At 38.7% G+C, this 20,936-nt stretch overlaps 1 protein-coding gene across 3 annotated transcripts in view; it reads left to right on the forward strand.

The window, feature by feature from the left end:
- The window catches only part of LOC127626779 (proteasome activator complex subunit 4B-like), a 40,724-nt gene that overhangs the window by 18,964 nt on the left and 824 nt on the right, over positions 1–20,936 (forward strand). For 2 of the 3 annotated variants that reach the window (XM_052102809.1, XM_052102810.1), the window contains 30 exons: positions 78–147; positions 236–303; positions 958–1,173; positions 1,686–1,843; positions 2,289–2,384; positions 2,479–2,534; positions 2,696–2,752; positions 2,852–2,907; positions 3,054–3,152; positions 3,244–3,306; positions 3,408–3,503; positions 3,607–3,738; positions 3,839–4,048; positions 4,553–4,689; positions 4,800–4,853; positions 4,950–5,079; positions 7,626–7,707; positions 7,861–8,014; positions 8,105–8,171; positions 9,068–9,193; positions 9,795–9,947; positions 10,045–10,149; positions 10,572–10,663; positions 11,386–11,517; positions 11,636–11,930; positions 12,069–12,197; positions 17,094–17,249; positions 17,355–17,517; positions 19,514–19,647; positions 19,765–19,903. In XM_052102809.1, coding sequence (XP_051958769.1) covers positions 78–147; positions 236–303; positions 958–1,173; positions 1,686–1,843; positions 2,289–2,384; positions 2,479–2,534; positions 2,696–2,752; positions 2,852–2,907; positions 3,054–3,152; positions 3,244–3,306; positions 3,408–3,503; positions 3,607–3,738; positions 3,839–4,048; positions 4,553–4,689; positions 4,800–4,853; positions 4,950–5,079; positions 7,626–7,707; positions 7,861–8,014; positions 8,105–8,171; positions 9,068–9,193; positions 9,795–9,947; positions 10,045–10,149; positions 10,572–10,663; positions 11,386–11,517; positions 11,636–11,930; positions 12,069–12,197; positions 17,094–17,249; positions 17,355–17,517; positions 19,514–19,647; positions 19,765–19,899 — 3,621 coding nt within the window. In that variant the 3' untranslated portion in view covers positions 19,900–19,903. Of the gene's footprint in view, positions 1–77; positions 148–235; positions 304–957; positions 1,174–1,685; positions 1,844–2,288; positions 2,385–2,478; positions 2,535–2,695; positions 2,753–2,851; positions 2,908–3,053; positions 3,153–3,243; positions 3,307–3,407; positions 3,504–3,606; positions 3,739–3,838; positions 4,049–4,552; positions 4,690–4,799; positions 4,854–4,949; positions 5,080–7,625; positions 7,708–7,860; positions 8,015–8,104; positions 8,172–9,067; positions 9,194–9,794; positions 9,948–10,044; positions 10,150–10,571; positions 10,664–11,118; positions 11,288–11,385; positions 11,518–11,635; positions 11,931–12,068; positions 12,198–17,093; positions 17,250–17,354; positions 17,518–19,513; positions 19,648–19,764; positions 19,904–20,936 lie in introns of those variants that run through there. The other variant, XR_007968494.1, reaches the window with a different exon arrangement.

The raw sequence follows: 20,936 nt of genomic DNA on the forward strand, positions 1-20,936 counted from the left end.
CACACACACACACACACACACACACACACACCTGTAAATCTGCATTGACTCAACTCACCTCTCTGCTTTTTTTTCAGTGTCACCCTACTGAGTCTCTCAGACTGTTTGTACCACACTGCTGTAACGCCATTACTCACCTTACTGCCAGTACGTACATCAAAATAAATGACATTTATGTCATCTTAGGTGTGTGAGTACATGTCTACTTTACTCAAAGTGAGCTTATGTGTTTCAGATGAGGATGTTTCGAATGAGGAAGAGCTGGATAAAGAACTGATCTGGAACCTTCAGCTGCTGTCTGAGGTGAACACAACACTAGCAATGCATAAAGGCACTCTATCGCTCTGATTAAGATTTTCCACTGAAAATTCTAAAGTGATGTTCCAAAACCAAGAAACCAGCTATCTAAGCAAAGTTTTTAGGCATTATAGGTGTGCTTGTGTTGCAAAGGTTGTTCACAAAAGTAGCCATTAAAAGCAATAAAAAGATAAATAAAAAGCAAAGAGTTTATTGCGATGGGATTGCCCAAAACTTTGATCTAAGATGGTGGACAGAACGGAGGGAAATTTTTATTAAAAATATAAGCATGTTTTATTCGATACTGAAAAGTATTGAAAGAAAATCAGTACTTCTAATTACAAATGAACTATTTCAAAAAAGCATATTTGTGCAACATGTTTGCTTTGTACTTATTTAAGTACTGATTTTATTATCTCAGCAACATTCTAATGTCAGCATTATAAACTGGAATCAACAGGTGTCTCTCATGCACTTTTGCAGGCAGCTTTTACGGAGTTGCTCCCTATCAAGGGAGTTTCAAATTAGTCACTTATGAGGTTCCAGTTTGGTTAGGTGATGTTTGTGTATGACCGTAGACTGCAAGGCAGCTCACTGTGCTTGGAACCAAGCTTAAGTGTTGTGTAGCTTACATCACCACCCTCTTTTGCTGATCCGCAGGTGACTCGTGTGGATGGAGAAAAGCTCCTCCCATACCGCACACAGCTGGTTCAGATTCTGCAGCTGACCCTGCGGCTGCGTTGTAAGCAGGGATACACTCTGGCCTGCAACCTGCTCCACCACATCTTGCGCTCCACAGCACTCACCTACCCCACCGACTACTGCAGTGTGCCCGGCGGCTTCAGAAGACCGCTGCAAGAGTACCTGCCAATTAAGGTACTGCCCATGTGTGTAAAGATCGGTGTATAAACCATTTCATAGGTCCTGTTCTGATAGATGCTAAACAGCAGGTGCTATATGCAAATGTAACATAGTGCTAGGCAAAATAAACAGGCTCACCAACTTATAAAGCTTTCTTATGCAGCCTAAATAATTGTAATAATTTTGCATATTGTTGGGCCTATCGTAATATTCATCGTAATATTAATACATTTCAGTGTTTGACTTTAAGGACATTTTTGTTTACTTCTGTATGATAAACAATTTTGGTACGGTGTTGGGTCACCACATAATGTCCATTGTAAAATCAGGGCTCTTAAGCAAAACTTGTTGAGAGCCACTGGTATTAACAATACATTAACCACTTTGACCATGACAGTATTTTTTTTTTTTAAGAGAGTTTATTAGACCATTGTTAATTGCATGAGGCTTTGCTGATGTAACCGTCATGCATTATCTTTTCCTGTCTCATACATTCTCTTTTCTTCCCACCTTGGGTCTCTCCACAGGACTGGGGTCGTCCAGGGAACCTGTGGAACCTGGAGATCCAGTGGCATGTGCCCAGTGCAGAGGAGACTGCTTTTGTGTTCTACATTCTAAATTTGTTGCTGCAGCCAGAGCTCCAGCGCCTGCAGATATTTGTAAAGGGAGAGCAGGACATGAGCAGGTCAGAAGTTAAATCTGAAGCTAAAATGTTTTAATGGAGACTGAGCTATGTAAATGTAATTACATATTTATGTAAGAATTATTCCAGCACTAAATTGACGTCTCCAACATTTTATAACATTAATGTTCTTAATGGATAATTAAGTGAATAGCATCATTCAGGATTGCTTGAATGTTTTTCCCTAAATCAATTTGTGGTTGACAGTTGAAATGTTTTTGCTAGGTAACAAGTTATTTTACAGCGTTCGTGTTACTGTTATTAATTATATTAGTAATATAGTAATAACAAGCAGCTCCACAAAATAATTACACAGGACATAAATCTAGTTAATTAGTATTTCTTAGTAATTACTTAAAATATTAATGGTAAATATTAAGTAAATTTGACACTGCAAAATAAAATGTGACTTTTTGCTTATGTTGTCCCATTTCTGCTCTTTAATCAGAGATGATGTTCTTCAGAGTCTATGTATAGTCCAGCACTGTTTGTTGGGAGCTGGCAGCATGCTCCCCCCTCTTGATGGACCCACTGTCACTGGCCTGTAAGTGCTAAAACCCACTGAGTATGCATTAAAATGTATGCATTCTTTTCATTTCAGTATGATGTGATCTTTTTGTTTGGTCTCTTCTGTGTAGTGTAGACAGCATGGTTAGTCTGGAGGAAACAAAGCTGTACATTGGGGTTGACTATGGTAAGCCACAAATGAGGAAGTTTAGTGTGAAACTATGCTTATGAAACCTGTTGATGATGTGATGAATGAGCAGTTTATATGACATCATATGTTGTATTATAGCCATAGAGAGTAGGATGTCAGTCTCTCAGTAAGATATTGCTGATTTTTTTTTTCCACAGATGAGTCCAGAGAGAACTACCGTGAGGCCATCTGCAAAGTGATGAGACAATTGCTTCGTGAGTGCTCCTTATTTAGAACCCAAAACTCACTTAAACTACATTACTCATAACTCTTTAAGTCAGATTTACCAGCATTTTCACATTTATTTTATATAGATTACATTCTTGAACGGTCAGAGGATGATACCAAATCCCTCTTCTCCATTATCAAGGTAAGTGTTTGCAGTAGATTGTTGTAGTAGTAGTTTGAGCAAAAATAAATGGATCGTTGGTCATTAAGGTCTCAAGTATATATATATATATTATCAGTTGTTTTACATTTTTAGCTCATGGCTGACAGTTGTTTTGTCTCACTCAGATCATCAGTGACTTGATGCACTTCAAAGGATCCCACAAACACGAGTTTGACTCCCGTTGGAAGAGTTTCAATCTAGTGAAGAAGTCTATGGAGAACCGAGTGAGAAGTTTAATCTGTGAAATCCCCTTGAATCACAGTGACATTTGAAATTTGAAATGGATAATTTTCACATGAATCTTGTTCTCTCCAGCTTCATGGGAAGAAACAGCACATTCGAGCGCTACTTATTGACAGAGTTCTTCTTCAGCATGAGGTATGAGCTTATGCTAATTACCTGGAATAGTTTAATTGCATTTAATAGATTTTTATAGCTTGGAAATTTGTTATAGAAAAAGTTCTGCTCTCCACTTTTAGATGCGCAAGTTGTTAGTAGAAGGTTATGAATACAAGACTGTTCATCAGGACCTGCTGAGGGACCTTCTGCATCTCTCTACCAGCACCTACAGCCAGGTTTGATAACAAATCCTTCATGCTACCTCTGGGTTAAAACAATTCCCCTTTTTATTTTTTTAAAACTTCTAAATATACTTCTAAACCATTTTTGGCCCCTTAGGTTCGCAGCAAGGCCCAAAATGTGTTGTTCACAGCACTTGGGACCTATAACTTCTGCTGCAGAGACATTACTCCACTTGTCCTGGAGCTGTTGGAGCCCACACGGACTGATGTCACCCAGCAACGGTTCAAGGTAAACGGCAGCCAACAATTTTATTTTACATTTCACCTGCTGCATTAGTGTATTCATTTTATTGCTTAAATGCCTTTTTTAAAATCCTCTTCTGGTATAGGGGGCACTCTACTGCTTGCTTGGGAACCATTCTGGTGTGTGCCTTGCTAACCTACATGACTGGGACTGCATTGCTCAGACGTGGCCGGCCATAGTGCACTCTGGCCTCAGTTCAGCAATGTCCTTGGAGAAACCATCCATTGTCAGACTTTTCGATGACCTCGCAGACAAAGTCCATCGGCAATACGAGACCATCGGCATTGATTTCACTGTGAGAAACTTGTGTTTAAGTTGTAGACAATGGGATTGTGCAGCTGTAATGTATAATTTAGTGTTTCTAATTACACAAATCCTAGATGTACTTAGGAAAGATGTGCAAAATGTATTTAGGCAAATTTTTGTGTTCACCTGACTTCGATAAGACAAGTGTCTTAAGGGGCAAAAACAGAATGCAGGGGTCTCGGGACTTAAGGTTTTTATAAGTTTAACTAACACAATACTAGTGGTGTGATGCTAAACAAACATCATCCTATGTGACACAAGGACCAAAGACTATAAAGGGATCATTTTACAGATGCAACCTTTCAGAGAGGGTCATTTCCTACAAACTCTAAAAGCACGGCCAGCTGTCAGCATGCTAATTACAGAGCCACTACAAATTTCAAAACTGAATATATACTATACATATGGTGTAAATCAGCATCAATCTTGTGTTATCTGATAACACTCACAAATATAAATGCCCATCCTCACGTATATCTTTGGATATTTATAGGTACCCGAGAGTGCTGCATTACTGGGCCAGAGCATCACAGAATCAGGCCAACCCAATCCACACATGGGCACCCCCACAGAGCAGGAGCTGGATCAGGGACTGGCACTTCAAAAAGACAAAAACCAGGAGGCAGAGCAGTGAGAGCTAACCCCCCACACCCCCCACACACACACACAATATTTATTTGCTCTAAAGCCATCCACAAATTCAACATGTTGTAGTAAATATTTGTTGTTTCCTCTTTCAGGAAATATGAAAAGCTTGTGAGAGATCTGTTGGAATGTCTTGATGACAGGGACTTGTAAGTATTCAATAGATGTTTAAAAGTGCTACACAGTGAAGTTTCAAAAGTAGATGCATCACTCATTTGTAAATATGTTATAATGCATGTCCTCAGGCCTTGGAAGTTTGAGCACATTGCTATTGGTTTCCTGTCTCTACTGCTAAGAGATGACTATCCTCTCCCTGCCCCTGCTGTGCTCTTCTTTGTACAGAGCCTCAACCATGATGCACTTGTTGTTCGCAAGGTATGTGTCCATGCTAGTATCTTCGACTTAACCCTCTAAGCATTTACCCTTTGGGCCCACAGCGAAAAAAATATTAATAACTACTGTCTTGACCAACACAAATAGGTATAATTTTAAAGTTTACAAGCTATACTTTACAATGCATGTAGGCATTATGACCAAAACTGCTTTGAAATTGGCAGACAAATCAGAAGTGTTCCATTTTGATAATTTATTATTAATTTTACACTGTACATATTATTGTAATCTGTAACAAAGTAAAACTGATCAAATAGCCATGTGTCATATCTAATTGGAAAGCTCTCAAAGAGTAGAATACATCCAGCCCTTTAATCACAGTCAAAAATATAGCGAGTAATTGCTAAGTATATGTCTTTGACATACATGTATAAAGGTGTTGCTTGTATGCTGTATTTTCACTTATAACTTCAGAAAAAATAAACTGAAGGCAAGCCCACACACAGTGTCATAAGATTCACAAATGATTAGATAATCCACAACAAGCACAATGTGCACACAGCACATATTGTGCTATCTGGCTAAAAACACAATCACTTTCCTGGATCAGATTACTTTATCAGAAGTAATTTAGTATGTTGTCCAGCATCACGAAACACTAATCCAATCGTATTAGGATTCAGATCGCTTCATCTAGAGGTGGAAGTCATCCATATATGGGCACAGAGGATCATTCACTCTAATTAAACCTGGCCACCAGGAGATGGCACCAAGTAAATGACACAGACTCGATGGCTCAAATGACACAGAATGGAACTGCATGCTTTTGAGAGAGAATATACCTTTGGTCATTGTCGTGGGATTAGTTCTTATGTACAATTATTGTGTTTTTTTTTGTTTGGAGAGGCTTTTGGAGATACTTGGAGGTTTTTTGGACTCTAGGAGAAATTATTTTTGTAATGCTATAACTTTTGATTGCTTTTTCATAACAACACAAACGTTTACTTAGTTACAGGTGACTTGATTGGGAGTCTTCCAGAGCTACCTTATTTACACCTTGAAATATGTAATGTAAAATCAGAAAAATCCATAAAAAAATGTTTTGGTCGTTAATTTGTTTGTGATTTATTTTTTTCCAGAGTCTCAGAATCTATCATAATCTAGAGTTGAAGTCAGATGTTCACATACTCCTTAGCCAAATACATTTAAACTCGGATTTTCACAGTTCCTGACATTTAATTGTAGAAAACATTCCCTGTTCTTCCTGGTCAGTTAGGATCACTACTTTTATTTTAAGAATGTGAAATGTCAGCATAATAGAGGAGAGAATTAAATATCTCAGATTTAATTTTTTCATCACATTCCCAGTGGGTCAGAAGTTTACATACACTTTGCTAGTATTTGGTAGCATTGCCTTTTAATTGTTTAACTTGGGTCAAATGTTTTGGGTATATAAAAGAATAAAGCTTCTCACAAGAAGTTGCTGGAATTGTGGCCCATTACGCCAGACAGAACTGATGTAACGGAGTCAGGTTTGTTGGCCTCCTTGCTCGCACATGCTTTTTCAGTTCTGCCCACAAATGTTCCATTAGTTGAGGTCAGGTCTTTGTGATGGCCACTCCAATACCTTGACTTTGTTGTCCTTAAGCCATTTTGCAACAACTTTGGAGGTATGCTTGGGGTTATTGACCATTTGTAGCTTTAAATTCCTGGCTGATGATGATGCCACTTTTTGCACCAAACTTCACTCCTCTAGGAGACAGAATGTGTCTCCTTCCCTTGCAGTATGATGGCTATGTGGTCCCATTGTGTTTATACTTGCACACTATTATTTGTACAGATGAACATGATACCTTCAGGTGTTTGGAAATTGTTCCCAAGAATGAACCAGACTTGTGGAGGTCCACAATTATTTATTATGATTTTGCCATGATGTCAAGCAAAGAGGCACAGAGTTTGAATGTAAGGCCTTAAAATACATCCACAGGTACACCTCTAAATCAGCTTCTAAATCAGAAGCTAATTGACTAATTACCTAAAGGCTTGGCATAATTTTTTGTAATTTTCCAAGCTGCTTAAAGGCACTGTTAACTTTATATGTATACATCTGACCCACTGGAATTGTGATATAGTCAATTAAAAGTGAAACAATCTGTCTGTAAACAGTTGTTGGAAAAATTACTTGTCATGCTCAAAGTAGATTAACAAAACTATTGTTTGCTAATATGAAAATCTGTGGAGTGGTTAAAAAATAGTTTTAATGACTTTAAAGTAAATGTATGTTAATGGACTTCAACTGCTTTACATAACATTGTTTGTCATCTCTATGCACTTGGCCTGTTATGGTTAAAATAAGGCTGTCAGTTTTATGTGCTTATTTTGTATGGTTCATTATATAAAAAAAATGCGCAATTATAATATAATGTCTTGGAATTTTCTTCTTTTGGGGTGTTTTCTGAGCAAATATTGATGTATTCTATTAATTGGATAAATAAATCAGCACAACATGTAATTAATTCAATTGGCAGACCTAGTTTAAAAACATTGTGTTTATTAATGGGTTCTGCTTCCAACACATCCTGGTGTAGATGGCGATCGCCGCTGTGGCAGGCATACTGAAACAGCTGAAAAGGCCACGCAAGAAAATACCCATTATTCCCTGCAAAATAAGTGAGTAAACATTGTTGTGCAAACAAATAAATACTAAAATGAAATGAGGAAGCCTTTAAATGACTTCACATCCATCTGTTGGCCCATCTGTTGTTTAAGGTTACAGTATCTGTGGAAAGAACTAATTACACATTTGTAATTGGTGTGTTGCAGGTGGGGTAACTGAGCCAGAGGGACTGGTGGCAGGAGACAGGCCAGGGAACGACTGGCTGCAGTACCACGACGACAGCCTGCCTCGCACCCAGCAAGACTGGGACAGTTACTGCTATGTAGAAAAGACACATTGGGGCTACTACTGTTGGCCAAAGTAAAAACTCTCAGCCGCTGATCACTGGATGATTAAATCTTCATCTGTCATTATGTCCTCTTTTCTCATGCTCTGTTTATTTGTTTATAGAAAATTGATAATTTATGCCCCTCAAGAGGAGCAGCCCAAGGATCTTGCCCCTGAGAACATGAGTGAGGTATGGTTACTCTGGATATGCAGAAGTATTCATAAATTAATAGTTCACCCAAAAATGAAATCCTCATCATTTATTCACCCTCATGCATCATAGATGTATATCACTTACTTTCTTATGCTGAACACAAATATTTTTAGAAGAAGGTCTCAGCTCTGTTGGTCTTCACAATGCAAGTGAATGGGTACCAACATTTTGAAGCTCCAAAAGCACATAAAGGCAGCATAAAAGTAATCCATATGACTCCAGTGGCTAAATCAATGTTTTCACCTACTGAGATAGTCAAACAAATTTGGCATGGCTTGAGGGTGAGAAAATGATGAAGGATTTTTTCTTTTTGGGTGAACTATCCCTTTAAATACTTGACTTGGCTTCAAAACATTTAATCTTTCAATATTGTGATTTTGACAGTACCTTGTAGTCTGATTAATTTAAAGTTTCAGCAACTGTACGTGGACACTGTACACTGGCTTTCAGTCTAGTGCAAAAGACTGTTTGGAAGTAACCTACACATAGAACATGTTCCTGAAAGGAAAAATGTAGATGCCTTAAGTTGATTTAAAATCTTTTTAACTGTTTTTAACTTGGCGTAAGACATTGAAAAAAAACCCAGCAAGACCTGATGCTGCAGCCATCTGGCTGATTCAAATGTACAAAGGCCAGCAGAAAAAAAAAAAAAAAGTGCTGATGAAACTTGATCCGTCGTCCCTCATCCCACCCACAGTTCTTGAGTACTTGGCTGATTTAGTTGTCAAATATTCGAGCAGTCAAAATTATCTCGACTGTATCTCACAGATCTCAACCATAATGCACTTCTTATTAAGATATGTTGCTGCTAATCTACTGCCTAACTTGACACCACTTTTACAACTACCGAATAATTATTAATTTTCCTTCAGAGGGAGCGCATAATCTATGACCATTTCACAGACCCCATGTTCATCAATCAGCTCATCGAGTTCTTGTCTCTCGAGGACCGAAAGGGCAAAGACAAGTTCAATCCTCGTCGGTTCTGTCTCTTCAAGGTACCCTCATACTAAGGGAATTATCATGTACAAGTGTAGTTACATTATCTTTAAAAACAAAATTGTTCTGCTGTAGGTTGGAATAAAGAGATAATGCACATAAACCAAGATTAAACATCACTTTTTTGATCACAATATTGTCACATTTAATTTAACTATCTACTGCTGTATTGATAGAATCATAAATATGTTGAATTTCCTTGATGCAAACTGTAGAAATATAGCGTAGAATTATTTATGCAAATCTGTGAATTAAAAACACATTTATATGTTGCAAAGTATTTAATAAATCCCCTATAGGTCTTCTGGCTTCCTTTTTGGATCCTCAGCTAAGTTAAAACATTTAAATATGGTGTTTATTGGCTCATTATCCTGTTTATATTTTCAGATTTCAGCAGTTTTTGTGGTATTATTCCCAAATCAACAGAACATGCAATTTGACTTGTGAAGGGCACTAAATAGTTTAATAAAAATACCAGCCACATCTACTGCTGCAAATCTCTGCATTTTACCCAGATCATAAACCTGCCTCGCTCACCTGCGATAAGTGTACATTTTTGGCAGAATGCATATGGCTTGATTTCTCATTCCACATCCACAGGGACTTTTCCGGAACTACAGTGATGCCTTCCTGCCTGCTCTAAAGCCTCATATGGACCGGCTGGTAGTTGACTCTCATGAGAGCACCCAGCGCTGTGTAGCTGAAATCATAGCAGGTCTGGTTAGAGGCAGCAAGCACTGGAGCTTCAGCAAGGTGAGAACCACTGCAAGCCTGAGGGATACACGAGTATATATGAGTCCCTGAGATGTTTAACCACGTTCATGTCTGAAACTTCCTCTCTCTCACTTAGGTAGAAGCACTATGGCAGTTCTTGATTCCTTTGATGCAAACAGCATTGTCCAACATCACTGTTGAAACCTACGCTGACTGGGGAACCTGTGTGGCAACTGCATGTGTATGTTCTCACAGATATTTACTCCATTGAAGGGATAGTTCACCTAGAAATCAACTATTCACTATCTAGTGTTCCAAGGAAGAAGGTCATACAGGTTTGAACCAGCATAAGGAGATAGTAGGCAGAGTGTTGGCCTCTTTTTTTTTTTTTTTTTTTTCATACAATGAAAATGAACGGTGACTGAGGCTAACATTCTGCCTGGCATCTCTGTATGTTTTCCACAGATGAAAGAAAGTCATACAGGTTTGAAACAACATGAGAAAATAATGACAGAATTTTCATGTTTGGGTTAATTTATCCCTTTAAATTGTATTCCAGCTGAGCTTAGAATTTCCAAGCAGCCTTTTTTGCAATGCCAAATCTTTTTTTCTGTGGATTCTGAAGCTATGAGAACAACTGACTATTGGTGTTTGGTATTATAGGAGAGTAGAGACCCACGAAAGCTTCACTGGCTTCTTGAAATGCTAATGGAATGTCCTCTGAGTGGTGAAGGAGGATCCTTTGTAGATGCCTGGTAAGTGTACATCGAGAGTAGGCTTGTGGGGTAGGGATGGGGAAATGAAGCTCTGAAGATTCAAAGCCTCGGGAGTGTCGAAAACAAAGTCATCTGATGGTTGGTCAAATTTAAATAAATCCGGTATGCTGCTCCGTTTGATGAATCCACTGATGTAGTTTTAATCCAGTATGCGCAATTAAATGTCTATAAATGCTAAGGGTGTTGATTTTCCCATTTTAAAATCACGTATTAAAGTTTTGCAAAAATGCCAATATGAGTTGGATTCAATGTGATAAAAAAGAATGTACATTAATACGAATAGTATAGTTGTATGAGGCAAGTATCTCGGTGCTCTAATTGTTTTATATTTTTATACTACTAGTATAAAACCCCTATGACAGGATATACAGAGTATATTATAATGTAATTTGAAATAAGTTTGTAAATGGACTTAAACTTCCATAATCCCTTAGAGTAGAGGTCTGGATTCGAACATTCCAACACACAAAGTGAAGCATGCATGTGACTGGGCAGGATGTGAGGCTTCAATACATGGAAATTAATTCACGTTGGCTTCATTGGAAATTGAGCTGCATACACACTTTGAGGCTTCAGTGTCATATGTAACATCACTATTGTGGGGTATTTTTGAGACTTCTCATTGTTTTATGTATACTAATACAATTGTTTATTTGATGCTTAGAATTGAGGTCTCTCTCTCTCTCTACATTTCTGTTTAGTCACCTTTATGTGCTGCAAGGTGGTCTGGCACAGCAGGAATGGAGGGTCCCAGAGCTACTGCACAGACTGCTGAGTTACCTGGAGCCCAAACTCACTCAGGTTTATAAGAACGTGAGAGAGCGTATCGGCAGGTAAATCTGTGAAAGAAATCGGAGCAGTCACAATAATCTTAATCCAAAATTCCTAATTCTTAACAAAACAACAGACAGATCCTTTGAATTTGCACTTTCACTCTGTCTTCATTTGCAGTGTGCTGACATACATTTTCATGATTGACGTCACCCTGCCATATACTCAGCCTACAAAGTCTCCCCACATTGCTGAGTTTACTGAGAGGATTCTGTCTCGGCTAAAGCCCCTGTTTGAGGGAGAGGAGGAGATTCAGAACCACGTGGTGGAGGAGAATGGAGTGGGAGAGCAGGACGAGAGGACCCAGGCCATCAAACTCCTCAAAACGGTTCTGAAGTGGCAGATGGCCAGTGCGGGGCGCTCCTTCTCCACTCCAGTTCCTCAGCAACTACAGCTGCTGCCTCTGCTCTTTAAGGTCTTGCATGTCATCTCTTTTTCAGTCTGTCTTAGTGCATGCTCTTTGTAACTCATAATCTATCCATTTGTGTGAGAGCTCTAAGTGGATTTTTTCTTTCCTGACTTCCACTCTCTGCCTGTTTCTCTCCATTTGCAGATTGCTCCTGTAGAAAACGATGACAGCTATGATGAGCTAAAGAGAGATGCAAAGACATGTCTGTCCCTCATGTCTCAGGGGCTTCTCTATCCTGAGCAGATCCCTCCAGTACTTGGTGTGCTACATGAGGTGAGGCGTCAGGCTCACCAGACAACCTCTCACATCAGAACAACTGTTTAGAAGGCTGAATTTGACCTCGGCTGATCCTAAACGTCAAGTCAAGTCAAGTGGTTTTTTATTGTCGTTTCAACCATATACAGTTAGTACAGTACACAGCAAAACGAGACAACGTTCCTCCAGGACCATGGTGCTACATAAAAACAACAAAGGACCAACATAGGACCACATGAGACTACACAACGAAATAAAATACCTATATAAACTACCTATATATACCTATATAAAGTGCACGTGCAAACATGTGCAAAAAGTACAGGACAGTACAACAAATTACTGACAATGAACAGGACAATAGACACAGTGCAGCGCCGACCAGTACTCAGTAGTGCAAAAAGATGACAGTTTCTAAAAATGTAAACATAACATACTATGAGATAATGTTCTATGCACATAGCAGTTATTGAGGTAGCAGACAGTTATAAAGTGACAGTTATTAAAGTGCAACTCAGGACACGTGTGTGTGTCAAACCAGTCTCTGAGTATTGAGAAGTCTGATGGCTTGGGGGAAGAAGCTGTTACACAGTCTGGCCGTGAGGGCCCGAATGCTTCGGTACCTCTTGCCAGACGGGAGGAGGGTAAAGAGTTTGTGTGAGGGGTGTGTGGGGTCGTCCACAATGCTGGTTGCTTTGCGGATACAGTGTTTTTTGAAAATGTCTTTGATGGAGGGAAGAGAGACCCCAATGATCTTCTCAGCTGTCCTCACTATCCTCTGCAGGGCTTTGCGGTCCGAAACGGTGCAAGTCCCAAACCAGGCAGTGATGCAGCTGCTCAGGATGCTCTCAATAGTCCCTCTATAGAATGTAGTGAGGATAGGGGTTGGGAGATGTGCTTTTCTCAGCCTTCGAAGAAAGTAGAGACGCTGCTGGGCTTTCTTGGTGATAGAGCTGGTGTTGAGGGACCAGGTGAGGTTCTTCGCCAGGTGAACACCAAGAAATTTGGTGCTCTTGACGATCTCCACAGAGGAGCCGTCGATGTTCAGCGGAGTGTGTTCACCTTGTGCTCTCCTAAAGTCAACAACCATCTCTTTTGTTTTGTTGTTCAGGTTTAGTCTGATCATTTTCTGTACTTTGATTATTAGGGCTGGGATAAAATAAGGAATATGTATGGTATGATTCACAATCATTTTGTTGGCAATATGAAATTATGCAACTTTATGAATATCACAGTGATCATAATTAACTTTTTATTTGGTGAGTTAAATTTACTAAAGACTTTGTCTTATGACTTGAAAAACTCAAGTCTCTCTTTTGAATCGGTTCCTTTCAAATTGGTCTTAATCATAAAGTCTGGTACATTTCTATGAATAATATGTATTTATTCCTCCTCAAAATGAGTGATTTTTGCATATTTGCCTTTGCAAATACAGTAATATTGAGATATTTTAGTATATTGAATAATCTCAATATTGAGATTATTCAATGTACTAAAATACCTCAATGTTACTGTATTTGTTCTGAAAATGATTAAGAGTGATTTTGCCTGTGTGTGTGTGTGTGTGTGTGTGTGTGTACACACTGGTGGCCAAAAGTTTGGAAAAATTTACAGATTTGTGTTTCAGAAGGAAATTGGTGCTTTAATTCACAAAAGTGGCATTCAACTGCTCACAAAGTATAGTCAGGACATTACTGATGTAAAAAAACAGCACCATCACTATTTAAAAAAAGTTGTTTTTGATCAAATCTTGAGATGCCCCATTTCCAGCAACCATCACTCCAACACCTTATCCTTGAGAAATCATGCTAAATTGCTAATTTGGTACTAGAAAATCACTTGCCATTATATCAAACACAGTTGAAAGCTATTTGGGTTGTTAAATTAAGCTTAACATTGTCTTTGTGTTTGTTTTTGAGTTGCCACAGTATACAATAGACTGGCATGTCTTAAGGTCAATATTTGAGAGAGATATACAGTCAGGTCAATAAATATTGGGACATCGACACAATTCTAATCTTTTTGGCTCTATACACCACCACAATGGATTTGAAATGAAACGAACAAGATGTGCTTTAACTGCAGACTTTCAGCTTTAATTTGAGGGTATTTACAGGTGAACGGTGTAGGAATTACAACAGTTTGTATATGTGCCTCCCACTTTTTAAGGGACCAAAAGTAATGGGACAGATTAACAATCATAAATCAAACTTTCACTTTTTAATACTTGGTTGCAAATCCTTTGCAGTCAATTACAGCCTGAAGTCTGGAACGCATAGACATCACCAGACGCTGGGTTTCATCCCTGGTGATGCTCTGCCAGGCCTCTACTGCAACTGTCTTCAGTTCCTGCTTGTTCTTGGGGCATTTTCCCTTCAGTTTTGTCTTCAGCAAGTGAAATGCATGCTCAATCGGATTCAGGTCAGGTGATTGACTTGGCCATTGCATAACATTCTACTTCTTTCCCTTAAAAAACTCGTTGGTTGCTTTCGCAGTATGCTTCGGTCATTGTCCATCTGTACTGTGAAGCGCCGTCCAATGAGTTCTGAAGCATTTGGCTGAATATGAGCAGATAATATTGCCCGAAAAACTTCAGAATTCATCCTGCTGCTTTTGTCAGCAGTCACATCATCAATAAATACAAGAGAACCAGTTCCATTGGCAGCCATACATGCCCACGCCATGACACTACCACCACCATGCTTCACTGATGAGGTGGTATGCTTTGGATCATGAGCAGTTCCTTTCCTTCTCCATACTCTTCTCTTCCCATCACTCTGGTACAAGTTGATCTTTGTCTTACCTGTCCATAGGATGTTGTTCCAGAACTGTGAAGGCTTTTTTAGATGTTGTTTGGCAAACTCTAATCTGGCCTTCCTGTTTTTGAGGCTCACCAATGATTTACATCTTGTGGTGAACCCTCTGTATTCACTCTGGTGAAGTCTTCTCTTGATTGTTGACTTTGACACACATACACCTACCTCCTGGAGAGTGTTCTTGATCTGGCCAACTGTTGTGAAGGGTATTTTCTTCACCAGGGAAAGAATTCTTCAGTCATCCACCACAGTTGTTTTCCATGGTCTTCCGGGTCTTTTGGTGTTGCTGAGCTCACCGGTGCGTTCTTTCTTTTTAAGAATGTTCCAAACCGTTGATTTGGCCACACCTAATGTTTTTGCTATCTCTCTGATGATCTGATCAGCCAGCTGTTGCAGCGCTGTATTCACATATTCTTGTGGAGGAATATAAACACACTTCTGAATAAACAAGGAAAACACTTGCAGTGAGTAGAAAGGCTTACAGTTGATAAAGAGTGCTTTCAAATTAGTTCAGCACATCTTTAACGTTGTTACATCTGTACAGCAACTTTCACTGATGTAAAAATACGTTCCATCTCCTCTCGTTTCCCCCCGTTAACTCCGCAATGCGATCCGCTCTGAACAGCTGAAAGCCTGGCAAATGTAACGTGCTGTCCGGAATGGCTTCACTCAGCCAGGTTTCTGTGAAGCACAAAGCAGCAGAGTTTAAATAGTGCTTGTTTGTACAGGTGAAGAGATGTAGTTCATCCGTTTTGTTAGGAAGATAGCAGAGATTCGCCCGATGAATACTCTGCAGCGCTGTTTGAAATCTGCACTGACAGAGCTGGCTTCCCTCACCTGCCTCTCATAGCGCACTTGAACGACACCGCTGCACCTCCAACTAAAATATTCAGCAAAACGTCTGAATAGGCAGAACTGGGAAAAGATTGTCTGGCATGTGCTGCCAAGTTCATCCCTGGTAAAACTGATTGGAAAAAAATGACTAAACATAGGACAAACAAATAAAAACCAAAAAAGAATTGGAGAGCTCCACACCGAGGTAGCCATCTCCACTTTATAATTTTATGATGGGAGAGTCAAACCACTCTTTTAAGTCTTCTCCAGCACATCCCAAAGACTTTCAATGGGGTTAATATCAGGACTCTGTGGTGACCAATTCATGTGTGAATATGAATCCTCATGCTCCCTGAAAAACACATTCACAATTTGAGCCTGATGAATCTTTGCATTGTCGTCCTGGAATATGCCCGTGCCATCAGGGAAGAAAAAATCCATGGGATAACGTGGACATTTAGTACATTCAGGTAGTCAGTTGACCATTTTATAGCTCCATAACATTGCTGAGCCTAGACATGACCAATTGAAGCAATCGCAGACCATAACACTGCCTCCAGAATGCTCTTCCCTTCTTACCCTCACGTGCCCATGACTTTGGAATAGGGTAAATCTGACCACATTACTTTTTTTCCATTGCTCCACAGTCCAATCGTTATGCTCTTTAGCAAATTTAATTATTTTTTTCCGATAAGCCTCACTAACAAGTTGCTTTCTTGTGGTCACACAGCTGTAGTCACAATTCTGTAAGTTCTCATCACATTGTGCTTGTGGAAATGCTCTTATATTCACTATTAGACATAGCAGTGAATTTTACTGTCGATCTTGAGTGAATTTTAGAAGCAGTGAATTTTACTGTCGATCTTTTAGTGATTCCCCCATCATTCAAGATTTTTTTCCCAAACACATTTATTCTGTGAATCTGGTGGTTCACTATCCTTCCAGGTTTTAATAATGTGTTGGACAGTTCTTACCCCAATTCCAGTTGTTTTCCATGCTTGATACAGGCCAATATTTTGCCCCTTCAGAAACACAGTAACATCTTTTCCACGACCACGGGATACGTCTTCTGTAGAAACTACACACTGCATCAGTTATGGTTAAAATAATTGTTGCCAGCTGAAACATATTTAGCAATGCAATAATGATCCAATCATAGGCTCTTTAGTATCTGCTTAATTATATCCTAACTGCAACCTTTTTTTGGCCAGCCAGTGTTTACTGTCTTTGCTCTGGAATAATGAGCTTCATGTTGTATTTTAAGATTGCTGGCAGCAGCTCCTGGCATGCACGATACTCAGTGCTGACTTATCTACAGATAATGGTGTTCTATAACCTGTTCACCATACTGAGCACCAATCAGGCTGTTCAGGATGTAAGAGCACTGGTCATCCGGCTACTGGAGGACGAGCAACTGGAGGTACCTGCTGTGTCACACTGGCATGCTGGCATCATTATTATTCTGTTTTATGCACCTGTTCATTCATATAACCTGCATCTCTCTCTTTACTTTTCTGTACCTCAGGTGAGGGAGATGGCTGCGACCACTCTCAGTGGCTTCCTGCAGTGCAACTTCTTGAGCATGGATGCCTCTATGCAGACTCACTTTGAGGCTCTATGCAAAACCAGACTGCCCAAAAAGAGGAAAAGAGAATTGGGCTCTGTGGTGGACACCATCCCTTCAGTTGGTATGCACCCACTTTGATCACATGCAGTGCTATTATCAGAGGTGGGTAGAGTAGCCATAAACGTTACTCAACTTCAATTACTTAAAAAAAAATTAGTACTCAAGTAGAAGTATATGTAATAATGTTATACAATTATTCGAGTAAGTTAGAAAGTATCCAATAAAAGAATAATCAAGTAGTGAGTAACTAGTTACCTTCACATATAACATTATGGATGTTTACGCTCCTATATTCCAGTACATGATACACATTTAACATGCTTTACAGAATAATTAATAATACTATTAATATTAATCTTAATAATGGAGATTGTCATCATTCACCACCATGTTGCTTCAACCCCATATGGCTTATTTTTTCCATGCATCAAATTAAGGGGATGTTTCACACAATAAAAATTTAAACGCTCTCATTTTCACCCTTACGCCATCCCAGATGTGTATGCTTTCTTCTGCTGAACAAAAATTACGATTTTTAGAAGAATATCTCAACTCTGTTGGTCCATACAATGCAAGTGAATGGTGACCAGAATTTTGAAGCTCCAAAAACACAGAGGCAGCATAAAAGTAATTCATGCGACTCCAGTGATTTTCAGAAGCAATATGATCGGTTTGGGTGAGAAACTGATATTATAAAGTTATTTTTTTACCATTAAAAAACTATTTTACTATTCTTACTCCCTGCCCAGTAGGTTGCACAAAGTATTGAATCACCAAAAACACAAGAAGAATGTAAAAGTGGAGATTTATTAGTAAAAAAAAGATTTAAATATTGATCTGTTTCTCACCCATACTTATATCCCTTCTGAAGGCATAGATTGAGTCAGTGTCATTTGAATTCATTTAATGCTGCTTTTATGTGCTTTCTGAGCTTCAAAGTGTTTGTGCTTTTTCACTTTCATTCTAGTATAAACTAACAGAGCTGATATATTCTTCAAAAATATTTGTTCAGCAGAAGAAAAAACACATCTGGGATTGCATGAGGGTGAATAAATGATGCGATAAGTTTACATTTTGGAAAAATTATTCCTATTAGATGTTAGACAGAATGCTAACCTTTTATCATCATTTACTTTCAATGCATGTTTTTTTTCCCCCCTTCCATATTTTGAAAGGGAATTGTGACTGAGACTGTCAGTCCCTAACATTCTGTCTACCATCTTTTGGGTTCCACAGTGACGGTCTAGCGTCAGAAGAATTTATATAATTAGTTCTGTACACTCTGGGTAAACAACACTTTATCTCTGTATTTGGAAGCACGTTGTCCATAAGGAAAAAGCTGCCCGCATGTCACGCGCCAACCTTGCACATGCAGAAATGCTCACAAATGTGATAGGCAGGGTAAAGCATTTGCACTTAACATGGATGTTTACAAGGATTATACAGTAGGTACGGATATGTTGCAGTGCTGATATAAAAATGCTAACTTACAAACTGAGGTCATAAGAGCCCACAGTTACAGAGTCACACTGAAAATAGAGTATCGCCATGACACAGACAAGCCAATATTGCCACAATCTCAAAAATGTATCTCACTGTGTTTCTTAAGTTGGAGCTGCAATTTTAATTTTGAATTATATCTTTGTCTTGGTCTAAAATGAAGGCGTAGTGTTGAACGCATCTTGAGTGACAGCGTGCAGCTGTAAATTTCCACTGTCATAAGAGTCCCATTCAAAAAATCTCAATAAATTATGCTTTTATTAACACTTATTAAAATAAAACCTAAGAATGCTACCCAATGAAGTAAAAGTACAAAAAATTATCATCAAATGTACCTAAGAGTGAAAAGTACCCACCACAAAACATACTCCTAAAACAATTTTTTTTCCAAAAAGTTACTCAAGTAAATGTAAAGGAGTGAATGTTGCACATTACTACCCACCTCTGGCTATAATTACATGTTCATGTCGAAGCCGTCACTGGGACACAAGTGTATGTCCTCATGCCTGGAAAGCATCAGCAGCCTGTGGGCATGATCCATGTTTGTTTGTTCTCAGATCTAGTACGGCGTCATGCAGGTGTGCTGGGACTCAGTGCTTGCATCTTATCCAGTCCATATGATGTCCCTACATGGATGCCTCAGCTCCTCATGGATCTAAGTGCACACCTCAATGACACACAGCCTATCGAGGTATACCAATCCTCACAACAGAGACATGTTTGCTTTCTGTCTCCCTCTGTGCAGCTCTTAGGGAACCATTAAGTATATAAAAAAATCAATATAAGCCTCTCTGTGTGTCTGATTCAGATGACAGTGAAAAAGACTCTGTCTAATTTCCGCCGTACTCATCATGACAACTGGCTGGAGCACAAGCAGCAATTCACGGACGACCAGCTCGTGGTGCTCACAGACCTTCTTGTATCACCCTGCTACTATGCATAGACGGGTATGGAACAAAGACGGTCATTCAAAAGGAACACAGCTGGTGTTTTCTTCATTAACACAAATTGCGGGGTTTCCACAGTCGTGAAAAAAATTTAAATATCAGGCAATTTTAAAATTGAGGTTTTCAGGCCTGGAACAGTCATGGAAATTAATGGCAACACTTTATTTTACAGTATCCATGTTGCACATATTACATGTTGCTATTATTAATTACATTAGTTATAACATACAAGCAGGCCTACAAAATAATTACACATCAGTTACATTTAGTTCATTGTATTACTCCGTAATTACCTTTCTTAAATCTTAAGTCATGGAAATTTCAATTATGAATATGTCATTTTTTTTGTTATGTTGTACTCTAAAATATTTAAATTATTTGAATAAGCAGCAGTGATGTCAAATTTGTGAGTTAATTGTTCTTTTAAGTTTGTACTATTCTATAAATCAGTCGATCTGGTTTGCACATTGGCCTGAATGATAAGGCTGGGTATTGATACAGATATTTCGATTCAGATTCACAAGCTTTCCATTCGCTTTCTATGTGGTTCTATATTGATTCAGATGAGTATATTTCAGTTGTAATGTCCCTTTTGCTTACATATGAAAAAAAAAAAAAATTCTCCTCATTAATGCTATTTATTACACAAGGAAGCTTCTAACTAGGTACATTATGAAAATATTAATTTGACTAATTATATTTGATTAGTTTTTCATCTTTTGGTCACATTTTGGCTTTTTAAAAATGAGCAAATCCATGTATTCAATAAATAAGATATTATATTTTATATAAAAAATAGTTTAACTTTTTGTTTTTTGGTTTAATTGATTAGTTTGTACCATTCACTGGTACTTTTGATTTGTTGAACACGTGGTAAAAAAATGTTACCGTCTCTCTTGCGTTCCTGTAAATGGCGTCTGTAAATTAATGCATGTTAACGAGAGAGGACTCGAATGGCTTAAATCTCAGCTGTGCCATGCATGATTACAATTAAATGTTTATTTTTTGTTGTTTTTCAACAGCTGACTGTAGT

This window comes from Xyrauchen texanus, chromosome 33, assembly GCF_025860055.1.
Source record: "Xyrauchen texanus isolate HMW12.3.18 chromosome 33, RBS_HiC_50CHRs, whole genome shotgun sequence".
Taxonomy (NCBI): domain Eukaryota; kingdom Metazoa; phylum Chordata; class Actinopteri; order Cypriniformes; family Catostomidae; genus Xyrauchen; species Xyrauchen texanus.